This window comes from Dryas octopetala, chromosome 8, assembly GCF_963921425.1.
Source record: "Dryas octopetala chromosome 8, drDryOcto1.1, whole genome shotgun sequence".
NCBI classification, from domain to species: Eukaryota; Viridiplantae; Streptophyta; class Magnoliopsida; order Rosales; family Rosaceae; genus Dryas; species Dryas octopetala.
Window position 1 is genome coordinate 11,690,772 of NC_141373.1, and position 26,821 is coordinate 11,717,592.

The 26,821-nt window shown below is 34.6% G+C and overlaps 2 protein-coding genes and 1 pseudogene across 3 annotated transcripts; 1 reads left to right on the forward strand and 2 right to left on the reverse strand.

The window, feature by feature from the left end:
* Positions 1 to 634: 634 nt before the first annotated feature.
* On the reverse strand, positions 635 to 6,439 carry LOC147277235 (guanosine nucleotide diphosphate dissociation inhibitor At5g09550). Its single transcript, XM_086255139.1, has 13 exons — positions 6,305 to 6,439; positions 5,262 to 5,324; positions 5,049 to 5,132; positions 4,562 to 4,669; positions 4,258 to 4,430; positions 3,753 to 3,864; positions 3,237 to 3,317; positions 3,101 to 3,163; positions 2,459 to 2,560; positions 2,163 to 2,287; positions 1,384 to 1,594; positions 871 to 945; positions 635 to 688 (listed from the first exon to the last, which is right to left on the reverse strand). Exons 1-13 carry the CDS (start codon positions 6,389 to 6,391, stop codon positions 635 to 637), a joined length of 1,338 nt encoding a protein of 445 aa, XP_086111265.1. The 5' UTR covers positions 6,392 to 6,439.
* A 1,197-nt stretch (positions 6,440 to 7,636) lies between these two features.
* On the forward strand, positions 7,637 to 8,291 carry LOC147277236 (multiple organellar RNA editing factor 8, chloroplastic/mitochondrial-like; annotated as a pseudogene).
* A 1,823-nt stretch (positions 8,292 to 10,114) lies between these two features.
* On the reverse strand, positions 10,115 to 24,837 carry LOC147277237 (MADS-box protein JOINTLESS-like). 2 transcript variants are annotated; one of them, XM_086255143.1, is made up of 9 exons: positions 24,671 to 24,837; positions 23,729 to 23,976; positions 17,719 to 17,797; positions 16,108 to 16,169; positions 15,896 to 15,995; positions 15,764 to 15,805; positions 11,647 to 11,685; positions 11,292 to 11,422; positions 10,115 to 10,656 (listed from the first exon to the last, which is right to left on the reverse strand). In XM_086255143.1, exons 2-9 carry the CDS (start codon positions 23,908 to 23,910, stop codon positions 10,638 to 10,640), a joined length of 654 nt encoding a protein of 217 aa, XP_086111269.1. In that variant the 5' UTR covers positions 23,911 to 23,976; positions 24,671 to 24,837; the 3' UTR covers positions 10,115 to 10,637. The 2 variants fall into 2 exon arrangements, with proteins under 2 accessions (XP_086111269.1, XP_086111270.1); XM_086255144.1 differs by lacking the exon at positions 24,671 to 24,837 and adding an exon at positions 24,230 to 24,613.
* Positions 24,838 to 26,821: the final 1,984 nt, after the last annotated feature.

Here is a 26,821-nt window from a genome sequence, read left to right on the forward strand (position 1 = left end):
GTCTTTTTCTTTTATGTCAATTAAGTAAATTCACAAATTAAATTTTTAAAACGTGCAAAAATAGAGAAAAAAGAATATGCAAATAGCAGTACTCTTAAACTATAGAATAGGCATTTTTTGTTATTCAGGGGAGGGAAGGGCAATACTCGAACTCCTGGCATGAATGTGAACTGTAAAGTGTTCTGTCACTGAAGTTAGAAGCCCCGCGAAGCATCACAGAGTAACCTACAATTTTACAGTGGCTAGTATCCATAATTCTGGATCTCCCCTTGTTCTAGGCTTCTAGCCATAAAGAATCTAGGCCAATTAGACCCTATTTTTTTCCAACAATTTTCAGCTAGTAAAGAAATCATAACACATCCTTGGCCAAAAAAAAAAAAAAAAGAAATCATAACACAGAATAGCAAATAAATTTCAGATACAAAAGGAAAATGTTTGCGAGTTATAATCCGATAAAAAATAGCTAGCCAAATAAGATCCCACCCACAATTTTGAAATTAAAAAATCCATTTAAAACAATAATATATATGAAATTCTGAGCTTTTTGACAAGAACTTAGAACATTGTAATCTAAAAGAGCAAGTGGCAATCTTGCTAACAGATTGCAGCTTGTGAAGAAGACATTGGAAGGATCTTATTCTTCAGAAGCAGCACTTGCAGCACTTAGATCCACAGAAAGATCAAGAGCCTGAATTATTGAAAAAATAGAACAATCATTAATGAAAAGAGTTTCAAACTTAATTTAACAAATGTGAAATAAATGCTAAAGTAATACTCCCACAAGTAAATTGCTCATTGCCCCTATATTCTGTCATTCTCTAAAGTTGATATAAGTAATTTAATTCACTGCAAAAGGTACTAAAAGGTTACCTTTCCAGTAATCTTAGTGTACATGGCTAGCACATCTTGTACTGTGGACTCAAAGTGAGTAGTTGCATCATAACTCTGCAAGTAATTCAACACTCAAAACTGATAGAATTCTCCATTGAAAAGAAGCATTATAAAGAAGACTCTAATGGTAGAAAGTTCTTGTTTGAGCAATTGAGCTACTTATATGAATAGGGAGTACTGACATGACATTTTTTCCAAATCACAGATGAAGAAAACCCTTTAATTAGGTTGAGTGCATATACCGATCAAATCTTAATTTGATTCACCACTTTCTAAAGACAAGCTACACAGCCTACACCAAATACACGAATGCCATTATTGTAACTTGGAAATTTTTGTATCTCCTTTTAATTCAAAGGTTAAAAGTCCTGTCCTAGCTTGCTAAGGGAGAAAGAAGGTAAATTGACACATTTGCCTCAAACAAAAAAGAAAAAGTCAATCAGTTAGTAAAAAAAACATGGTGGTTAACAAGGCATAGTTATAGCTACTTACAGCAGATATGTAGCAACTGTCAGCTTGATGGTCGTTAGTGGGTATGTATCTGTCATAAGTATCGTAGAAGATCTCATCTACAGGACCAAGAAGATCAATGCCAGGCTTTAATTCAACCTCAGGATTATCAGTCTCTGCTTCTGTCGAAACAAAAGCAATGAATTTTTCTTTTGGAGCTACATTGTGAGCATAGGAGCAACAGAATAGGTACCTGCAGCAAAATAGTAGTAACAAGGTACACATTATGAACGTAACCAGATCTGTAAGTATCATCGATCATATGCTCGTTTTCATTTCCTATTTTTTGATCCAGATTATGATCTTAACAAAGCACATAAAACAAGCACATAAAGCAGTAAAAACCATTCACACTGGATTGTTTAATACTTTTTTCCTTGCCAGAGGAATTACCATCTTATTCACTTAATTTATGAGAGTAAAGCAGTAAAAACCATTCAAACATGGCCAAGAGCAGAAGCTTCTATCTATTGTTAGTTTTCAGTACCTACTTTGAAGTACATTTTGTATTAATCACGAACAACGCTTCAACATAATGACTCTGAGGAATCCTTGCTCTAAAGCAATCCCTCTTGTATGCTAAATCATAGATGGAGAAAGTTAGGTGGAGAGCTACCAAGACCAAAGTGCCCAGTGTTGCTCAAGAGCACATAATTAGTATCTTAATTTCATCGGCAACTGAATGCATACATATTAAAAGTTTATTAATCTTGAATGCATTGTTGAACACACTACAAGAAATGTGTTTAGTAGTCACGCACATATCTGATTTACGACCAAGTTGCTTCTGTGGCAGAATAACCTGGGCCGAGTGAGAATCATTGGTTTCTGGAATAGGATGGCTCATTATACATATAGCACGAGCAACTTTTCCAACTTTCTTTACCTGTTGACAATAGTGACAGAAAAAACGTTATGGGTAAAGCTCAAGATATTCCAGACTAGACAGATGTTGCATACCATCAATCATTTGGAGAAGCTTTAACTTAGAACATTATTGATCACAAGGTAGGAGATGGGTGGAGCCCAAAATGTTCATATTTTTGAGAAAGGATACCTTATCAGGCAAATATGATGGATCACAAACAACTTTCTTGCATTTAGCAGTTTCTCCTTCTGAGGTCACACCAATAGCTTTCCCACTATCATCAAATTTCACCTATAATACAAAATATAATAAGTATTATCAACAAATCTAATATATGAAATTTAAGCTGTAGTGAAAATTTCTTAAAAGGGAAATTGATTCTCCTTGTTTCTTCTTGTTGTTCGATGAACCTTAAAAAAGGTGAAAAGCATTTGGAGGAGATATAGAGAACTGTCTTAGACTCCAGCTTTAAGAGGCAATTGCAGAAAAAAGTATCAGAACTTAATCCCACCAGATAGTCTGTTGCCTGAGAAATTGGTACCATAATTATAGTCTCATGCTGACATAACGGGCAAAATCCCTCCCCATGTTACGTTAGAATGATATTTCAGACATTGGATATGTCATGGAGATGGAGACATAAGAAGTATGCTTAATTAATGAGCAGCTTGCATTTGGAGGTTATAAAAGAATGAGCACCAAGGCATTTTTCTTGAGCATGCACCTAGGGAAAGCCACAAGGATCTAGGTGCAAGCATCACAATGTTGCACACCATACACAAACTACATGGATATATAAAAAGGATACCATAATAATATGGACTACTTTACCGTACAGTCCGGCTTGTTGAGCATGTAAGTTCCACCGTAAACTGCACTTAAGCGTGCAAAGGCCTGCAATATACAACAAGCTCAGAAAGGCAACTAATTTTAGTATGTACACACATAGTTACAGATAGAAACAGACCTGAGGCAACTCTCCCAGTCCATACAGTGGATAGATATAAGGTGATCCCCCTTGGAAACGGGCCAAAGATTCTGCATAGAGCTTTACAAAAGAAATGCTATATAATTATATAAAAATTATCAAGTGACCATGCAAAAAAAGGGGACAAAGAAAATACTTTAAGAGAATAACTAGCACGACCAAGCTTATATCTCCAATCAAAATATGTCTTTCTCTTCTTACTTTTTAAATTTAAGGTAACTATCATTAAAAGCTCCACAGTGTGTGTCAGTCTTCAAGAAAAAAGCAACAGATCGAGTATGACAAGGTTGGCTTAACTCCTATTCAAATTACAGATATGCACATGAACAAATATGCTATTGGCACTAGCTAGAGGCAGCTTTCATAAGCTAATATGATGAATAGGCCATATAATAGAAATCCACATGATGACAATGACTAACAAAAGAATCAGAATACCAATCAATATATAGCAGAACATGCCACTACACAAGATATAGCAGAACATGGTTGAACCTTCATTTTCTTCACAAACTCCATGGCTGGCTCATCCAAGTAAGAATCATCAATATGAAGTGCCAAGGCATGACCAATAAAGTCGATTGTATCGTCTTCTAGCCCATATTTCCTACAACCATCACATTAGCCATCTAAATTAATGTTGTTGGATGGAGTGAGCAATCAAATGTAAAATTGACATTAAAACAGCACACTTTTTTCCTGGCTGCAATATATTACGTGCAAGAGCACTTTTCTGCATGACCAAAGTTGATGGTACAAAGAAAGAAACAAGGCAGGACAGTAGTGAGAGCAGATAAAATCTAGAGTTTGACAATGTGACATGTATTTTGTCACTAATTAACTAAAAGTAGAGAGGAAAACAGAGAGGAAACAACTAAAGTGAAACCACACAGACATTTATTATAAAAATTAGTACCAATGCAAGTGTTTTCATATGATCTTGAGTAGACTAAATGTAAAGCGAGGGAAAAAAAAATGAATATGGGGACAGTAAGTATACGTGATAAGCTCTCTTGCTGTAACTTTGTGCAAATCCAGCCCTTCATGAGATTTGGGATCACTCTCTTCAAAGTCTTGAACATAAATGAAGAACTTCCGAGCACGGCGCTTCTCAAACAGTCCCATCAATGGAGATTTTAGTGCTTCAACATCGGTTGCTGGAACTTTATAGATCTAAAAACAACAATATTTAATAAGCTTACACTTAGAAATGTAAGATGAATTCTTGAATGTAAGAGATTTAATTTGATATTAGCAACTCTGAATAAATTCCTATTGTGTAGTCATATATCATATCTATGTACCTTTTTTTTGTTATACACAAAGCTACCATCAACAGCCTTAAAGTTTAGATACTTGGTCACATTTGTGTGGATCAGGACACGGACCAAAGCACCATTGGCCATCATGAACTACCAGAAGAAATGGAAACAGAGCAGTGATCTTAGAATAGATAAAACAAAATTCGACCAAACACAAACTGATACAAAATGAGGTCTAAGGCGAAAATTACAAATGAGTCATTGTTAAATTGATATGTTACTATATAATTACTAACCAAGAGTTTCTTCAAGTTTCTTATTTAAAAACCATTCTATTCTTTCTTTGATATGCAAAATTTCTAGTTTTCATATTTTTCTCTTTTTTTGCTTTTTTGCTTAGTTTTTCATATCTAGTTTCATATTTTATTTTTCTTTTCTTTTGAAGTAATGCACTTTAAAGCATTATAGAAAATTGTATGTAGGGATGTGTTTTCGCTAATATACAATGAACAAAATAAACTCTAAATACCTTTGGTATCATGTCAGCATTGTACTCCCTGCTAGAGCCCAAAGGTTCTGGAGGCTTGTCTTCTCCCTTAAAACGCTTCCAAAGCTATAAAGCAACAATTAATATAAAGTTTGAAAGATGATAAACTCTTTTCAACAATTTCTTGTGAGGTTTAGTATCAGATGGACACAAAGTTACCTATGTTTCTGAATCAAATATGAAAGGAGTAAGTACCTGTGTAAGGTTAAGAGAGGTTGATGCTCCTCCATAGTAGTCATTTCTGTCCATATGCAAAACCTGTTTCAAGATTAACCATCCGCTGGAGCAGGGGGGCTACATTCAATTCGTAAAAGCAAATAGAAAGCAACATATTTGAAAAAAAAACAAGGGTTGCAATTTTCACACTCCTATTTTATGCATTTGCACTCCCCTTAAATCTAAGCTTTCATTCTCCTTTTATTTAGTCAATTACCAGAGCATAAAAATACTTAGAGAAGTCCGAATGTACAAATTTGGAATGTGAAAATTGTCACCCTAAAAAAATGGGCAAGCATAAAGATCCCTAAAAAGGTAGTTGTAAGGTAGCCCAGTTGGAAGGGCCATAGAATTACTCATAATGTGCACAAGTTCGGTCCTCTCTCCCCCAAATAAAAATAGAAAGAAAAGAAGATCCCTATAAAGAAGAAGATCAAGAAATGTGTAAGGATAGCTAAGACAAAGAGAGGATAAAAATTCAACAAGTGTGTTGAACTTGAACGTGCACAATTGATAGTGAATTAAATGCAAACCATGATTTGAAGTACAATGACAACATTGACAAAAATAAAACTATTTGTATCTGAGGTGGAACCCACGTCGGTGAATGGGTCTTCGAGATGTGATCAGTATGTAATGTGGTCAGTGATCAACAATGTGGTCAGCCAATGTGGTACATTTAGCATACTCTAAATAAAAACCTTGTTCTAACTTAATTGGACTTGCTCTACATGAATTCAAAACTCCATTCTTTTCTATCTTGGATCATATTTTCATTTAAGCCATGCACCATGAGGCTTAGAAATGAAGATTAAAAAAAGAAACAGGGAAACAATGCACAATTAAAAAAAATAAAATCAAATTGAACAATCTCAGTAGAGGGGTGAGCTCCGGACATATCTGTCTAGTTAACTATCAAATCAAAAATAGAGAGACAACCTCCCAATTATATATATACTTGTTAAAATAGAATTAATTTAGAAAATAATGCAAGAAGGAATGAAAATGAAGCATTGAGTTACTTTGAGGCCATCAACGGAGAGAAGGCCACTAAGAATGCATTCCTTGAGACCCGTCCCGAGAACTATGACGTCATACTCTTCATCCATGGCAGCAAAGAAAAAGCAAGCAACGGCCTACTTTCAGAAACAAATGAGATCTCTTGAGAGAGAATCAAAGTAATAGGGATTGAGAAGTGGAAGGGAGAGAGAGATGGGATGAGATGAGATGGGATGAGATGAGATGGAGAAAAAGAGAGAGAGAGAGAGAGAGAGAGAGAGAGAGAGTGTGTGATCTGGTTTTGAGCATGTGGGATTTGGAACAGGTCTTTAGCGGGAAGTAACGAGACTAACGCACATGAAACAGGTCTGTTAAGAAATGGCCGATTACCAAGTAGTGAATAAAACTGAGAGCCCCATTTCTTTCAAGTCTTCAAGCTATTGTATTAGTTATATACCGTTTTTTAGGTTGCATTTTATTTTGTGAGAGAAGAGTAATATAAATATTGTATTTCTTTGATACATTCTGACTTTCTGAATTAAAAAGGTTGATAATATTATGGATTATTTCTCATGCATACTGAATGACTTCATGCAATAATTTACATAAATAACCGATGTATCAAAGCATTATAGACAAAAATAATCGTTGTGTTGAATGACTTCATGCAACAATTTACAAAAAATAACTGTTGTACGAAAGAATTATAGACATGTAAACACCGTGTTAATTAATTAATATCACACACAACTGTTTTTTAAAAATCACTATCTTCTTAAGGGGTATTTTAGCTTATGTTTCTATCTAAAATAATTGTAAAATACAAACATTAATAAACGTAACCATTGTCTAACCCATTGTTACACATCGGCTATTATATATAAACTGATATCTAGATAAGCACTCAACAACAGTTTTTTCTAAATCATTGGTTTTGAAGGGTGTATATACAACAATTTTACGCGCAAAACTATTGTGTTAATTAATGTCATCTAAACAACGGAAAAAAAATGTTGTCTTATTATACCCCAATAAACGTCGGTCGATTAGACAACAGTAAAGTAGCCGAATAGACAACGGTTAAAATTCTTCGTCTATTCACTTTTTTGTTGTAGTGCAAAAATCGCATTCCCAACTATATTTAAATTTAATAATTGTAAACATGTTATAATTTTAATAGATTGTTCACATCGCCCCCGTGTTACAGTCATATATAATAATTTTTCTCCTATATTAATCATATATAACATCGACACTACTACAAAATGTCCGCAAAAACCCTAAACCCTTATCTCCTCTGCCGCTCTAGGGTTTATATATCACAGACCTCTCCTAAACCCTCTTCGAGATCAACCATGGTGACCCATTTGATCTTCTCTCGCTCTCTTCCCAAAACAAAAGGTTTAGCCTCCTTTCCTCTCTCGCTCTCTCTCCACCACCGCTTCCATGTCCACAGCCCACTCTCGGCGCTCCACTCTCTCTCTTTCTCTATCATCCACCGCCTCCTCCCCCTGACCGGAGTCATTGCATCCGGCAGTTGCGTCTCTCAGGCAGCCGTCAAGTGCTTAGTGACTAATTCCCAGCAAGGAGACGACCCACCTCGATGATGGACGCGACTTCGAGCACTGGCTGGTCGTCATGAAGCCGCCAGAGGGTGATGCCAGTAGGGATGACATCATCGACAGCTACATCAAAACCCTAGCCATGGTCGTGGGAAGCGAGGAAGAAGCAAGAATGAAGATGTACTCGGTTTCGACCATGTACTATTATGCATTTGGGGCACTTGTATCTGAACAAGTTACGAACAAAATCAAAGACTTGCCTAGAGTCCTGGGGGTGGTTCCTGATTCTTACTGGGATGCTAAGAACAGAGATTATGGAGGAGAGCCTTTTGTTAATGGGCAAGCAGTACCATATGATCCCAAGTACCATGAGCAATTACGAAACATTCTTCGCTTAAAAATGAGAATGGGGTGTCAATATATGTTCACGGGCATTCGGGAAGATTAAGAAAACATCAGGTTGAAAATCCATGATTTTATATATAATGCATTTGTTGCTCCTACTTTTGATTTTTTTAATTTTGAAATGTCAAACAGATGATGGAAATGTTACAATTCATAAATAAAAAATTTCAATTGGTTCTGCTATATATACCTACTGCTTAGGTGAAACATGATGATCTAACAAATTATAATTGCAAAGGCAAACATGCATGAAGCAAGTATCACACCACACAAATCACTGCATGCGCCCAAATAGTTTTGGAATGTACCATTTTATCGGAATAAACCCACCCAATTCATACATCTTATTTGAGTACCTAGAATTTTAAAAATATGCATCTAGTGCTAATAAGTTATTTACATGATTTTTATGGGATACATTTAATTTGTTTTGTATTTTAAGTTATTATATATAATTATTTTAATAAAAAAAGAAAAATGAATGAAACTTTGAACTTATACCCTTTGGTTTGGGAAGCAATATTGTTTTTACCTAAAGCATATTATGGTTTTATGCTTTATACATGCATATATATTGCATCTATCTTATGACTCTGGGAAACTATAAGTTAGGTTTGGACTTTTAGTGACACTACTAGAAAACAGGGCAGTAGCGGTAGTTGGGTAGCGGCACATTAAAGGAACCGCCGGTAAACCTTCCGGTGCATGAAACCACCGGTACGTAGCAAGTGTAGAAACCATGTTCATTCATCTCTTCCTTATATTTGTGTGTGTAAAACAAGAGAACTATTATATAGGAACGCATCGAGCTGCTTGTGTAGTCACATGAGAGGCAAGTGTTGGAGTACGTGTGTTCAGCCTACAAGAAGTTTGTCCTGTAGAGTGCGAGATGGTGCTAAGTTAAGTTAGCTTGATTAGCAAATTGGATTAGAACTGGTGTAAAAACTTGAATGTCAAAATCAGTACGTTTTCCGGATTTATTATAGAAAATTAACTAGGTTGTATATATTGATCTCGGAGTCTTAGAAACAGTTTTGAAGTATTAATAGAAATGCATGAAAACATATTGAAATGCAAGTTAAAACTGTGGAAAAACAGGACAGTTTCAAGTCCCCATATTTGAGGCCATATATCTTTAAACATAGAACCCCATTTAAAATATAATATAATTATATGGAGTAAAATTGGTGTTACCAATTTCAAAAAGAGTAAGATTGTCAATTTTTATATTAAGGTTTGATAAATAAAATCATCTTGGAAAGTTGGGCCGAACACATTGAGTATACCCTGCATATTAAAGTGGACCGCATCAAATTTTTTTTCTTCCCTGCTGGCCCACCTTCTGCTTGGGCCTTATGATTTTTCCTCATATAAAAGGATATCTATTTTTAAATGTTGGGTAGTAAATGTACTGAGGAAATGCAGGATTTTTGAGAGTAGGGTGCGGATGTTATGAACTTATGACTAAATGATGTTCGATCGGATTAGATTGTTTGGGCATATAGAATTTCTCATTTCTTTTTTATGTATAGAGAGAACATGTTAGTTTGGTAAAACTTTCAATATGTCAAGAAATGCTCTCCCACTCAAAAAAGCTACAATAAAGTTAATGAAATAAGGATTAAAACTATAAAAAAAAAATTGCACAAAATTTAAAATTTAAACAAATTGCCTACATTATGATCATCAGTTCATCGATCTCTACTAACCATATTTTATATCTACAATAATTATCGATCTACACTCTCCCACTTCACATTTATAACTTCTCTCACTACTTAATTAGATAAAAACACAAATAAAATATGGATCTAAACGAAAATTCAGATAAAATGTAAAAAAATACATGACAACAGAAAATGTCAATTGAAACATGTGGGAGCACGTGGAAAGGAGTTAGTTTATAGATAAGTAGAAGCCCAGCACACGTACAGAAAATTCTAACACTACATATGCATGTTGCATGCATTAACAAATTTGCCCAAGTGCATATAGGAATTACTAATTCTCTCCAGCTTTACAAGCTAGGGTAATGCATCTTCTCATTGTTTTGCTTATTAAGAAGCACAGGTACATATATGTAAGCTCCACAATCTCTAACATTGTGTAATGCATGTATTACACAAATAGGGCAGAGCTTAAGTCCTCTATATTATACATACTTAGCCTGGAAAGTGGAAAGTATATCAATATGCAAATATAGTACTACTGGCGTTTAGGTTAATCAACTTGCAAAATGATGGACCTATCACGACTTGTATTCAACACTGTAAGCTTGGTTTTGGATTATATATACTTCTGCGAGACATGTACGTCTTCTTCTAGAAGAGATCGATGCATGGGATGCAATCAATTATTTGCTCCTCATGAACTCTCCACCTCTGCATATTCAGTTAGGAAAAGGCAACCTGTATGGCGTAAAAGGATGCATTTATGGGCAAATGCTTGGCAGCAACATAAAACAGCAAATAGGAATTTTTTATTTTTTTCTGTAATCTCATGTTTATGTAAAAAAAGACATCGTTTAGTATTTTAAATGAAAGTTTAAAACAACATAGTTATAAATATAGGTACAAAATCGACACTAAAAAATAAGCAGAAATCAACACTAAAAGATAGAAAATCCGAACTCATAAAATTTAATTTAATAATTAATCTCTATTTCCACTAGTCAAACTCAAGGAGATATTCTTTTATAGAATATACTCTCACAATGAGATGAGACTCACAATACATAGGACCCACCTCATTATAAAAAGATACCCAATAAGATATGCTCCATTTCAAAATTAGTGATGAAAATTCAGGGCTAGCAGCTAGTCTCTCTGTACAACAACAATAACAACAAAGCCAGCATATTGTGAAGGGACCATGTATCTTTCCATCTAGTCACTGATGACATTGACAAGTTAATTGCTTAAAAATTAAAACTTTAGGAAAGAACTCTTCGATGGATTGGACTACTTTGTAGCCATTAAATTTGAAGTTAATAAATTGGGTACACTATTAACATAAGTGTTAATTAGAACTGAAATAAACTAACCCCAACTTGAGAGAAGTGTCAGAGCTGTCATGGTCTCGAGGAGGATCTGCTGAATGACACACATCAGCGATTGAGTACTCCAATGACTGGCCTTGTTCAAGTACATATGTTTGGGCCTTTGTAATTGCCATCTGCCAAGAAGACAAAATTCATCACTATTTGGAAAAGAAGAATACAAGGAAGGAATTAAAATTTTATGGATCAATATCACATACAATTTTAATTTTTAAAGTTTAACAGATTCATTTTTTCATAATTTCATCTAATATATCGATTTGTAAATTGTTACATCTTATCACATGTCATACGGTGCTCATACCATAAATGAACTCAACAAATTAATTCAGATCAGCACCTGCTTCAATATATGGTTCTCTTCCCCAAGTTGGGCTACCTGCAAAACAAAACATGAGATATATATATAAGTCCCAAAGTTAAAATACACTTTCTGATCAGGTCCAGAATGAGGTAGTTAGTTCCTTTTTTTTTGTCTATTTGTCGTCATTAATTAATTAGATGGATGGCATCACTTATAGTAATTGTTAGCTTAGTGCGACTCCCTCTCTTTACATTAGCCATGTACAAAAGTCTTCAAGAAAAACAGAAATTTGGAAGATGAACTAATATTAATCAATGTAAATGCAAATTATTCGATGTAAATCCTTAGCCTTTGTCAGAATTTGGTCATATAATTATTAATTTACTATATGCCATATTCATCTATCATTATTGCACGATTAACTTGATATATATTATTCATTCGTTTCTTAATTAACAGTTTCAGTTTTTACGGCTCAACAGTTGTCTAATACGATAATATGATATCTCATAAGTAGTTATAGAGCTCAAGGGTTCAAAACCTTAAATTTCCATTCTTTACTTTTTTGTTAGTTTGCAAAGTATAAGATGAGGCTGTACCTATATATTTCTCACTCTATGTTTGGATTTTTCTACCTCCCCATGTGAATGATGAGGTTGCACGTGTAGCACCTCAAGTTTTAATGATATTAGTTTAAGGGTGCTCTACTAAATCAATTAACTAGTTTAGTTCTAATTCCTACATTTTGAAACTCAAAGTGTGGTTTTAATCCACGAGCTAGTTTAATGAAAAGTTATTTTACTCTATAAATTGGCTATTTGTTGTGCACTTATGCTAACTATAACTAGATTGGATTAAAGTTTGATTTATTCACTTGGTTAATATTTTCGGATTTAATGCATTATTACACTTATGTATTTGTATGCTTATCACTTATGCATGACAAAAGGAATACCAAAGGGTTAAGGGTTTGACCTCTTAAACCCTAGTGACTAGGACTAGAACCCTAGGTTACTTGGAGAAGAGATAAGAGAGGGTGACCTTGGCATGGGATGGTGATCATGATTTAGGTTGAGGTTGAGCGTGATTTCGGTTTTTGAAAAGAAAAGAGAAAACAAAATGATGAGTTTTAATTAAGAGGACTAAGCAAGTAATGGCCTTAGAATGGTTAATGGCCTGTTAGTAGGCTAATTATCCAACTCAGTAGGCCTTGAGGGTTTGAATAAGCCAATTAAAAGCCTCTCAGGAAAAAAAAAAATGTCAGAAAGGCACTTAAACCCTTTCCCACACCAAAACTGAAAACTGAAGAGGTGACTCTTCGTTTTCCCTCCAACAACTATAACCTCCTCCTTATAAACCGACCCTCTTTCAAACAAAACTTTCTCACACTTATTCAGAAAGCAACGAAAAAGAGAGAGAGAGAGAGAGAGAGAGAGAGAGAGAAAAAAAAAAAAAAAAAAAAGAAAGAAGGAGACTTGAAGAAAGAGGGAACCAACTTGCTAGAAGGAGAAGAAGTGCAGCCTACATTGCTCTCCAAAGAAAGCTTTTGTAAGAATCCTAATCCTGTTCTTTGAGTTCTCGAGGAGTTAGTTTTTTGGAGTTTGGTATTGGATAAGTGGTTAGGGTTAATGGAATTCCAAGAAATTCAAAGGTTTATATGTTTTAATTCATGTTTGGCAACTTCTCTATCTTCTGACCTCACTTACTTGTTTTCGAATTCTGTATTATTTTAGAAAATCTTAAGTTTTGATATTCTAGGGTTTGAAACTAGACACCCTAACCTTTATTTGGAGTTAAGAGACACTTAAATCCAACCTGTTATGGATTTATGGTAGATTTTACAAGTTACTCTACAATGCTGCTAGTTTTTGCAAAATTTTCATTGAAAAAGTGTTAGGTTTTTGTGCACAAATTTCTCTATGCTTGGAATTTGAATTTGAATTTGAAATTGTTACAGTAGTTCATAGACATGATTTTAAAACTTCTCCAATTGGTTTCACTTGATTTGGACCAGTATACACACAAATAGAAATTTGACCAATATGAACAGTGTTTAGCCAAAAATCAGTTTTCTACTGTGAGATTCTACTCTTCAAAAAACCCTATCTACACAATTTCATTTGCCCTGAAAATTTTTATACATGTGTGTTAACATGTCTACTAACTTTCTGTGAAAAATCTTGTTAAAATGATTTTTGTACAATTTTATAGAAATTGCAGAGCAAGCACTGCTCTTTTGGTCTTTTTAAGAAACTGATTTGGTACAAAACTGAAAAGCCTTATTTTAAAACTTTCTGGCTTACACTCATGGGTTGAGCAAGTCACATTTCATCCCTAAGGATGTTCTAAAGGCATAAGGGAACCTATTTCAAATAAATCAGGATTTGGCTTGCCAAACCTCAAGTTTTTGAACTAAAAGCTTGAAATCGATTTCTGTGAGATACCTCTTTTATTTTTTTGACTTTTGTTTTGGTTTTAAACTTTGGAAAATGTCTTAGTGCTTGATTTACAACTTGTATGAGCTCAGATAGTGGATGCATATGGATTTGGGAACTCATATGCAACTTGACTTAGCCAATAAACCATTAAACCCTAGAAGACCCTAAGTTTGATTTGCAAAGGCTAATTATGATTTCATTATACCTTGAACTAGGATATCAACTTACTTGGGAGTACAGCAAGGGCAAGAACTACATTTCAAGTAAGAGGAGCTAGTCCACTTAAACTTTATGATTTGGATATATCTATATGTATATGTATATGTGCATGTGAATGTGAATGTTTTTGGTGTTGTATATCTAGTGTTGAATTGAGTTTGGATGGTTTAATTTAATTCATGTCCTTCCTGCAGTAAGATACCAAGTTAACATGCATAAGACATTACATGGTTCTGGTTTGACAGTCTTAATACTTTTCCTTTAGTTATTTGTTAATGACTTCAACTTGCTTTAAAAAGGAATGAAACTTACTGGTTTTGGACTTGACTTGATATAATTACACATAAGTTAAATCAATAGGATTTACATAACTGGAATTGCTATGTAAACACATTAGGATATCTTGGAGCCTAGCTTCACTACTTTGTTTAAGTAAATTTATAATTTTAAGTATGTGAACTAGATAGGATTAAAATCGGAAATTCAAATTGAGTAAGGTGATACTTTTGGCCTCGAAAAGGAATTGGAGTTATCCAAGTCGTTATTTCATATTATTGCTATAATGTGAATTTTTCCTATTTGCACTAGTTAAATTGTGAAGCATGCTTATATGACTTGTACAATGAATTAAACATGCATATATGGAACTGTTAAAAACCTGAATGCATATGCATGATATATAAATTATTCATTGAGGACAGATTTCCCTTTATGGAGTCTACCTATGCATTACATTAGCATTCATAGTGATTTGAATTAAGAATGTAAACTCTAATGTATTTTGAGTATTATGACTCCCTAATTACATATGGTAGGATACATATTTCTTTATCCTTGGGTTCGATTTTCTAAAAGTATGCATACAAGTTTTTATAGAAGGTTATATGATTTAAGAATATGCTAGAGGGGAAGAGATAGTCTTATCTACTTCCATTAGAGGACATCTTGCAATCTAAGGCCTACCTGTGAGTAGAATATGAGGATATGGGTAATAGAATTACAAATTAGGGATAAGTCCACTGTATTAAACTTTGACAGGTGCGCTTTGTCATGGAGAAAAGGTACGCACTGTATTGTTCTTTATTAAACATGCATTTGCATCTCATGATCTAAATCATGGTTAGTTGTAATTAATGACATAATGCAAAGATGATCCTAGACTGTTACTTGTAGGATTATGAATAATATATGATTAACAACTATCTTGGAACTCTGTCTACATATGAGTTTAACTATGATATATTGCTATCTTGTTTGGATTAGCATGAATGTTATATACCTATTTATTACTGCGCTATTACTCTAAATTAATTTATTAAAAAAAAATTCACCACTCTTTTTTGGAGAGTTTCTAAATGGCAAGGGCCAGCAAAAAAAAATTCTAACTGCTAAGAAGTTTAAAATTTCAGACTATTTTTTCTTGTCATCTATATAGATAAGAAAATTAGTGGTATGAAAATGCCTTAATAGAAAGAAAGAAAAGTTTCCTCTCTGACCTTCCACTTAAGAGAGCGGATCTCTTTCAGAAATCTTTCATCCTGAAATAATTAAAGTATATAATTTCTTCAAGCCATATATATTCAAGCTAATTTTATAATTAACTGAGAGAAACAATTAAATTAATTAACCTTTGTATCTGAAACACGCTTCAAGCCTGCTTCGATCTGTTTCTCTAGTTGCATTAATTCTTGTATGTTTAGTTCTTGGAGTTCTTCTCCCATTAACTGCCTGTTATACATATATATAAATATATTGGTGGCTCAAAGTCTTAATTAATGTTTTTTAATAATCGCAGCAACTAATTTTATTAAACAGTGATTATATATGCAGTTATAAATACCTGAGCTCGTGCGTCTTCTCTGCAATTTGCTTGCTCAACATGGAGTATGTACTGCTGTCAAGCTGAGAATACAACAAGGAATTAATTTCAGTTTCATGAAGGAAAGTTCTTCAGAAATTAATTTCATGCAAGAAATTACCCCCCATGCATTTTAGTTAATTTGGAAAGGAAAAAACCCCCCATGCACATCTTGGATCTTGTTATTGTTCTCATTTGTCATCGTAAGACTAAGAAGTAATTAATAATGAATCTTCAGATATTGAGAGTCGAAATATATACTATATATATATTTTGTTGGACTAGTTTAGATTAATAGTTGGGGTATTAATATACTATATTTATTTTTTGGTTACATTGGAAGGAATTGAACCATGAACTTAGTCTAATCCTAACCCTTATCCCACCCTCACCACTTGGGCTAACCCTAAGGGCTTAATATATATACTATATTTATTAATCTCCTATGTGGCAACTAATAGTTGGTTCAAGTATTTCTTGCTACAATGTTATCTCCCATACATTGGGATCCCATAAATATGAGATCCCACACTTGAAGCTCCATATATATATATATATGTATATATATGTAAATTTAGTTATGACTTTAAATGTAGGTAGGATCTATGGAATTACCATCTTGATCGATAAGAAACTACAAAAGGAAATTGGTGAAGTTAATCAAGAGTAGTACTAGAGGCAATTTTATAAATCTCAACTGATGTTGCAGTTTATTTATTTATGGGTTTACTTGAGAATTTCGATGTCATTTATTTATTTATAGGTCTACTTTAGACATCATTTATTTACAATATGTAAGAAACTAAAATATCGTAACTAAAAGTTGGGATAATAATTATCATCTCTAGTATATGCATACTACAAAAATTAAGTACACACTTGGATATGATCAAGATTCCGTTTAAAGGCTAACCCTTGAGCCAAAATTACTTGTACAAATTTGTTTTCCTAACCCCCTAATCTCCTAACCTAGCTAATATTTCAATAATAAAAAGACATGCATGTGTCTCACAATTATAACATCTTATGGTTTACACTCATTACAACTATATATAATTTAAAATAATAATAATAATAAAAAGTAAGAAACATGTGTAATCAAAAGTTGGGTACTTCTTATAGATTTTTCGAACCACTTATATTTTGGTCTGTTCATTTTGACTTTATAATTTTACTATTTTCAACACTATTATTTGTCGTGACTAAGAGGTTTCTACCGGTAACGCTGAAAGTAAGAAGATTAATACTCTTTTTTCTCCTTATTATTATTGATTTAAGATTGATGTAAACCGATTTTGAAGGATTCAAATTCAGTATTAAATCTAAAACTTATTTAACACCACATATTAATGTTAAATTTTTTTTAACACCACAAGGAAATGGTTTGGAGAACTATGCTTTGTTTGGTGGTACACATAATACTCAAAGCTAGGGAAAAGAAGAGTTCATCTGGAATCATGTATGCATGTATGGTTATGTTCTCATTTTTTAACATATTTTGGATCGGTGAAAACTAATTTATATTGCAAATATGTCATTCGGTCATTGCTATAGAGAAATAGGACTACTATATAGACATAGCTAGCATCATACCTGCAAATCGAGAGATGGTTGATCCAACTTGTCAAGATTTTCTGAATTCAGACCACGCCTTGCAATTACTTGTTGCACGCTTTACACAACAAAAGAATTGAATGTCATCTTCACTTAATCAATCCAATTAACTATACAAAGCATTTTCGAAATCGAACTATATGTTACTTATTCAAGCCTTGAATTGAGAGAGAGGTATTCTTCAATTTGTGATCGCTTTTGAACTATATAAAGAAATTGGTTGTCATTCAACATTTGCTTGCATGGCTATTTAAGTTAATTGATAAATATATATGTATGAAAAAGTAATAGAATTATGTGGTTGAGCGCTTAAATATTAATTTTGTAACTACTTTTTTGAGCTCACCATACAATATAATTTCATAGTTCAAATCATCCATTTTCTAGGTCGGTCTCATTCCTATGAATTTAGAATGCTTAATTATTTATTACATGGGCTAAACACCCTTTATATATATACAAGTATTACATGGGCCTTTACATAATAGGGCTTATACAATATAAGATGTTCTAGATAATTTTAACAACTTGGTGAGCACGTCGCTAAGGCTTAACACCCCCCCGCCCCTCAAACTCGGCAGCCTTGGAGTGACGAGTTTGGATTGTAAAAGAAGATGGCGAGGCTTGAACAACGGCCTTGGTGAGGAGATCAGCTGGCTGGTCAATGGAAGGAAGATATTGGACACGATGACTACCATAAGCAACTTTCACACAAACGAAGTGGTAGTCGAGTTCAATGTGGCGAGTACGTGCATGGAAGACAGGGTTGGCTGCATGCCATGTAAATAGCACTTAAGCTGTCACAAAAGAGAAGAACAGGAAATGTAGTGGACTGATGCAACTCATGCAGAAGATAAGTGAGCCACACAGTCTCAGTGCAAGCGTGAACAAGAGAACGATATTCTGATTCGACGCTTGATCTAGAAACAGTGGGCTGCTTTTTAGAGCACCATAAAAGAAGATTGGGCCCGAGAAAAATGAGATAACCAGTGGTGGATCTGCGGGAGTAAGGGCAGCCATCCCAATCAACGTCAGAGAAGGCCCGCAATTGAAGAGGGCTGGGCGAAGATGGGGATGGGTAGATGAGCAAAGGGAAAATCCGCCACATTGAACTTGACATGGCGAGAAATATAGACCCGCTGCATCACTGGATCCAAACACTTGTAACCTTTGTGTTGCACATTATAACCCAAGAAAACACACTCTGTTAAACAAGAAATTAATTTATTCTTAACATAAGAGCCCAAATATGGGTAACATGCACACTCAAAAATGCGTAAATGAGAATAGGAAGGAATGGGCCAAGACTTAGGACCAAGACTTAGGACTAGGGCCTCGAGGAAAGAATGGGCCAGAAGAATAAGAAAAACCACCGTAAGGGTTTGCAAGATGGAAGCCATAAGCGGGCGCACTAGTCCAGTTGCCGCGACCCAAGCCATTACCACCATGCCCTTTGTTTGACCAAGAGCTACAACCATGACCTCTGCCACGTGAGGGTCCACGACCACGACCAGCCCCAGACGACTGATAACCACTTGAATAGGAAGGAATAGAGGAGCCACAGGACTGGGCCTGTTGAGAATTGGTGAAGAGGGTTTTTTGTTGAGTAAAAGGATCAACGGTGGGCTTGAGAAGCTGAGATTCGTACGTAAGAAAGCGAGCACGAAGGTTCGGAAAGCCAGGCAGAGGCGGGAAGTTCATAATAGCCGTGACAATCATGCCATAATTAGAGCCAAGACCACGTAGAATGGCAGTGACAAGGTCAGCATTTGAAACCGACTCATTCATAACGGCAAGAGAGTCGACAAGAGTCTTGGCTTCATGAAGATATTCGGAGATCGTCTTGGTACCCTTGGTAATAGCCATGAGCTGAAACCGGATATTAGCGGAATTGGCTATGGAACGCTGCGCAAAATGTTGCCGAAGGCACTCCCACACGGCCTGGGTTATGGAATGGCCCACAGTCACGACCAGGATGGACTCGGAAAGGGTTGACGTAATGTAGCTTAGGACCAGCTGATCCTTTTGAAACCAGGAAAGATAAGCCGGATTCGAAGTAGGTGCGGAACCAGTAGAAGCATCGGCACCAAGAGGAAGGGTGGCAGGTGGTGTAGAGAGATCTGTCGACATATTGCCAAAGATCATGACCCACCAAGAAGGCTTCATAAGGTTCTCCCATAAAAGATAGTTTTGTTTTCTGTAAGCCGGAAGAAGTGAGAAGGACGAGGCAGTAACGGGAGCAGTGGCGGTTGCTGAGGACATGGTGGAGAGCCGGTAGGAAAAGGAGGCGAATTAAGGTGGAGATAGACGAAAAAATAGACTAGGGTTTAAAAGAGGGAGGGAAGAAAAAGACCTAGAAGCTCTTACACCATGTGAATTAGAATGCTTGATTATTTGTTACGTGGGGTAAACACCCTTTATAAACAAGTATTACATGGGCCTTCACATAATAGGGCTTATACAATAAAGATGTTATAGATAATTCTAACTACTTGGTGAGCACGTCACTAAGTCTTAACAATTCCAAATATCATCATTACAAAATCCAAAGGGTGCTTAGTTTATTAAGAAAAGTCATTTGAGATGGTTAGCTCATGTGCATCAACTAATTAAGACCTAATTAAGGATGCACTACTACAGAGATTGAGTTGATTCAAGTTGATGAAGCCATCAAGAGAGGAAGTAGATAAAAAACAGCAGTTGGTGAGGTGGTGAGAAAGATAATAGAGAAGATTGTTATGAAAAAAGACTCACACAACATATAAACCACATGTCCACACAGGAAATGTCAAAGTGCAGACAAAGAAAAACATACAAAAGACACAAATTTATTTTGTTTGAAAATTTTGGCCTTTGTTGGGGAGAGATGGATATTTTTAGTTATTTAGAGAGAATATCGAACCTTAAACTTATCATAATCTTAACTCATTATTTCATCAGAGATGAAGATTTAAAATCTACTATAAACCAATAAGTATAAGGATTTTCCACAACTCGATCTCAACCTTACAACCTCCCCAAAACATTAAAAGCTCTCAACTCTCTTCCACTCAAACTCTTATTACCCTTACAATCTTGCACCAACACACCTACCCTAATAGCTTTTATATAGATTTAGGGAAACCCAATACCAAGTAGAAGTTTGAAGAGATACTTAAGGAATAAAAATTAAACTTTCCTAAAGATTCATATTATATATATATAGGAAACCCACAATAGGAAAAATCCAAACCAAATAAGAATTTGGGACCTGACTCTACTGAATCTCCACCTTAATTAGTTCAATTTTGTCCACTTTCACATCAAACATCATATATACCAAGGGTATGATCTCTCAACGTACACGCCCTTCTTGCACTCCTTTATGGGTAAGGGTGCACCCTATGAGACAACTTGTGAAGGGTTAACTCATCAACCTTGAGAGTTTAACCCTTTGTCATTAGCCAATTAAATCATGCATGTACTACTTTTCTCCATTTTTCTCAAGCGCGCTGCATCCAACTTCTTTAACCCACTTTCACCCAATGTAATCTTCTCCTTTTGAACAATTCTTCAAAGTTCCAAGCTTTGGCTCTTTTAAAATACTTCTTCTCAACTCCATTTCTTGGAGGAGTCTGAATAATAAATCATTTTGATCTGTCTCTAGCAATGAAGTAAGGCACTAATTGCGTCCTTCTTAACTCCACCTTATAATACATTAGAGTACTGTCCTTGCTTATCTTTTCTAACAATTCTCTCAATAAAACCAACCCGCATAATGCTTTTCCCAACGATAACTCTTGCATAAATCCAACTTTCTACTCATGTATCTTAGCATTCCATCCATAACATTTGGTTTTCACCTCTAAAAGTGTGGCTGCAACTCTACGTACTCTACTTAATTAAAACTGTACGTCTTTATTAGTTTGTGTACATTAATCTTATAACTTCTTATAGTAATTCTTCCTTAATTAGCTGAGAATCGGGGGATAACCCTAAAAATTCAGTGCATGACATAAAGAAATCAAACTCTTCCTTACATTTGGAACATATTGCACACCATGTAGTGTTTTAAGTTTTAACAACCCCATCAAACATCTTAATCTTCTCACAACACCACCAATAGCTTCACAACTCAAACCATTTCCCATATAAGCGTACAAGCTAGTGAAGTTTTTAATTATTTTTATTTTTTTCTTATATGAGGAGTGTACAAGACTTGTAAGTTTCGTGCTACTATCAATGTGGATACTGACACGTGGTACGAGCATGCACATTCCAAGATCTAACCATCCAATAAGAAAGAACTACCACTAGCTAGCTGTCACAGAAAACGCCATTGCATAAATCTCATCACTAGACCTATCATCCACAACATGAATTAGCCTCTTTTGGTCTTTAGTTCCTCTTGGCTTCCAAGTCTCGATCTTATGTATTTCTTCTTTTTTGACAATACCTCTTGATGTCCAAATCTTCCTTGGGACATGATCAATTAAAATATATAATATATAATTTACAGTAATCAGATTTCTTGTTGGGGAACCAACTATAGAAGGTGGAGGGACTTGTCAAGACACGACACCTACCCAATTCCATATAATGAATAGTTTGCTCTCCATATATGTATAGTTCAGTCTTATCAAATGTTGGGGGGATGACAAAAGAGGAAATAATGCCTTTTTATTGCATCTCACTATAATTTTCTTATAAAAGTTTATATTGTGGAATAACTATTGCTGTAATTTTATAGGTTTGGATTCAAACACATAGGTCAGCATGTTAGAGAGAGAGAGAGAGAGAGTAGAAGGCAATCGTTTAAACGTCTGAGGGTCAATATATTAATCAAATTTCTTATCACTATACGAGCACAACTTCGCTTACTATGAATTAACATGAACTAATTAAGATCAAATGTAGTGAAAATAGTATACATGCATATAGTATGAATCTTACTTATAGGTTTATAGCTGAATAAATCTAATCATGAGATCATTAGTGTGATCGATATTAAGGATTATATTTCCTACTTCAAATCCCTTTTTTTGATTAATTAACTTGGAATATCTATAGGTTTAATTTTTGTCACCTTAATTAAGTCATTGAAGAGTTTGAGCGGTCAGGTCACCTCAAACAATCATAACACTTTTTTTCTTGAGCCAAATCTTAACATTTTTTGTTCTGAAATCTTAGTGGAGTATTTTTTGGTAATTCTATAGAATCTTAATTAGTACCTATTTTTATTGATATTGTTCCCATACATACTTTGGTTACTTTCTAATTACTATAGATTTATAGAGTTGGCTTTTAGAATCTTATGTAGCATTATTTTGAAGTGTTCTTTGAAAATAATAATATTAAAAAAGAATTAATTTTTTTTTCTATTTTCTTATATATCTTGGTGTACTTAATTTGTATAATATAGAAAAGACCTTGAATGCTCTAAGTATTTGGTAATCTCTTTATAGGACCAAGAATCTTTAAGAATGTTAATTATAATCTTCTGTTGCCTTCATTTGAATGTAATTTAATTCTAAATTTTATATTAGCATGTACTCTAGCTTTTTCTTCATTAAATGGTCCCATTACTCCTTTAATCAATTAATCTTATATATATTCTTTTTTATTTTAATAGACTTTAGGGCCTTAGGCTGTCATATTTCATGGTGATCTGATTGAAATGGGTAATCAAGAGAAGATATATTCAAAGCATAGTATTTAATGTGGAAAAGTGGAAAAAAAAAATTAATAATTTCTTGCAGCTTTGTACTAATTAGCACATGCAAGACATGTGAATAATTCAGCTACACACAAAAAAACTATTAGAGTATAGACTCGCGAATTGTACTATAAACTGACACATTAATAATTAACCAGCTCAATATTCAATTTAATTTAATTTTTTTTAAAAGCTCTCAATCTCTTTCTCATCTTAAATGTTAAAAAGAGAAAACATAATGTTTAACTTTGATATATATTCAAAATTATCAATGTTAAAAAGAGAGGAATTAACCTTGAGCTGGAGTAGTCAAAGAGCTTTCCTGTGGCAGAGAAGACAATAAGAGCAATCTCAGCATCACAGAGAATGGAGAGCTCCTCGGCCTTCTTGAAAAGCCCTCTCCTCCTCTTCGAAAATGTCACCTGCCTCGCCGTTATGTTGTCGATCTTCTTGATCTGGATTTTCTTTCTCGTCATTTATTTTCCGGGAAAATGTTGATCCAAACCAATCCAATCCCTTACATAAAATTAACTCAAAGCTATCTGCAAACCATGCACCATATGTGTCACATAAAATTAAGGATCGATGCAATGCTATCAGATCCAACAGATTTCAGATTTGAGTAAATGTGCACCTAATTAATTAAAGAAAGGGAAAAAGATATACCCATCACAAACATAAATCAACCCATTAATGGAACAAAAAAAGAGAAAATTAAGGAGTTGTTGACATGGAAGAAGAAGAAGAAGAAGAGAAATACTGAAAGATATATAGTGAAATAGGAAAGGAGCTTACCTACCCGAAGAAGATACAAGAATAGAAAATTACTCTTGAGACCAAATCAATCAAAATATGAGATAAATGGGTATTCTAGAGAGAGAGAGAGAGTGGACTTCTGTAAATGGAAATCTATAAGCTAGAGAGTTGAAAAAGTGATATCTACTATCTAGAGAAGATGGTTTTTTGGTAAGAGAGAAGTTTAACATAAAAAAAAAAGCATAAAGTGGCAGCCTCCGTCATGTGCACCTTTCCAAATTAAGACAAGAATGAAGAAACCAACCCTAGAATCAAAGAAAGAAGGGGAAAGAAGACTGAAAACCCTAGCTAGCTAGCTAGCTAGCTACAAATCCAAGCTCACTATGTGACTTTGAGTCTGTGATATGCAAATTGCAGTCAGTCAGTGAGAGAGAGAGAGCTAGATGGCCATTGGACACTGTTAGTTTCAAGGGTTTTTACCTTGTATATAGTGCCCTTGACACTTCTCTCAACACCAGCTACAAAGCCAGCAATGATCCAGAGAGAGAGAGAGGGTTGTGTTTGTGGTTGTGACCTAGCTACCAGAGTTAGCTAGTTCCGGAAAAATAAGATTCCTTTTATGGCCAAACAGAGCCAGATGTCTCTGCATTATCTCGTATGATATCAATTGGGTAAAAGCAAAGTGAGTTTAGTGGTAAATTGTTAATGGGACATTGGACAGACTTGAGGCGTGGGTCTTTTAATTGTCTAATTAATGTGGACATTGTGAATAAGTGAAATTATATTTCTTTTTCAGATTTTTCTTTTGTCTTTTTATATTTATAATAGGAAAGGTTTGCTTTCCGTACAGATAGCCACGCGGCCCACGCCACACGACTGAGCAAGAATTATGGGATAGTTGTACCCTCTTTCCCGGCCATGTCCCCCACCCTTCAATTTCTCGGGATATGCCCACCCTTCAATTTCTCGGGATATGGAAGATTTCATCTATTCAGCTACAGCAGTTTCAGCATCTTTGCCTTTTGGGACTTCCAAACAGACAGGAGAATAGCTAATCCTAATTAATTGGAGGTAACAGAAATTACACTAAATGCCAAATAAACTCCTACTCCGTAATTGATTTGGCAATGTTTTATTTGTTTATAATTAGATCTATTTTAGATTTTATTTAATTAAAACTAGTAAGAAATCGACATATATATCATATCATTTTTTTTTTAATTGAATTTTATTTAAATAAGCATATTTTCTTAGAGCATCTCCAATAGTTTATCTAAACTTTCATTTTTAGCTATTTTAGCTAGATTTTTTTAAAAAGCTCACTCCAACAGCTTCTCTATTCACTTAGCTGTTTTAGCTTTTACTTTTTGATTACTCGAATCTAGATAGAAGGAGAGAGAATATAGCTATTAGCTAAATCTCAACTTTATATTAAAAATTGACATTGTTTTGTTGTGAACCATTATTTTTTGGGTTTTTTTTTTATTTTTTTTATTTTTAAAAATAATAAATTTTTTTAAAATTAGCTAAAATAAAGAACATTGTTGGAGTAAAATTTTAAAACTGGTTAGCTAAAATAACTTTTCAACTATTTTACAATAAATGTAGCTAAAATTTAGCTATCCATGTTGGAGTTGCTCTTACACAGCATCACGTACTGACGCAGCGTAACACGCAATTAAGATATTTTAGGGAAAACCAGCGTTAATCCCTAAGATAGAATCTGGAATCCACCCTCAAGGTTTTCTGATTGAAAATAATAAAACTGCCACTTACAAACAACCAAAAGGTTGTTTAAATACGTTCAGAACCCTAGACGTTCGAAATTCAAAATGGAAATAAAAATGAAAATAACGTGCAATTTAGGAAATTTATTCAAAAACACTAAATTGCTTATTTGAAGCCCTAAACGAAGGAATTTGGCCAAAATAGGCCCTCGATCATCGCCTGTGGCGATGTCTTGAATTTGTCTTGTCGTTCCCTTCGAATCGGTATATCATGGGCCCATTTCTGACACTGGGCCGAGCTGAAGCTTGTTTCTTTTCTTGGGCTTCTGGCGATCGAGTTGTTGCATGAACCGTTCTGCCATTTGTTCTACATCACGTACCAAACTAACACAGCAAGGCTCGGATTCCACATTTAAATTTAACCAAAGATTACAATCATAAAGTATAAAAAAAAAAAAAAAACAACAACAACAACACATTCTTTACTAACAAATGAGCTAGCATATAAGTATATATATAACAAATTATTTCTCTCTGGCGAAATTGGACACATGCCATCCAGAAAGAAGTCGAGACTTCACGTACGTCTTCCACAAGGACACCATCCGTAGCGCGCAAGATGAAAGATAAGGGTCATTCCCATAATGCACCACATTTGCAGCATCCATCTCCTAAGAGAGAAGAACTTTCATGACACGGGGATATCAACAAGTGGTATCTCATCCTCCCCTCTCTCTCTCCCTTTCTCTCTTTCTTCTCTTATTCTTCTCTTTTTGTGACACCAGCATGTCCATATCACAAGGACAAACAAGTTATTTTCTCTTCAAAATAATATCTTGAAACCCTAAGTACCACCATTATTGTCTCTAATAATTAACCACACTGCAAACTGTGTCATCTCATC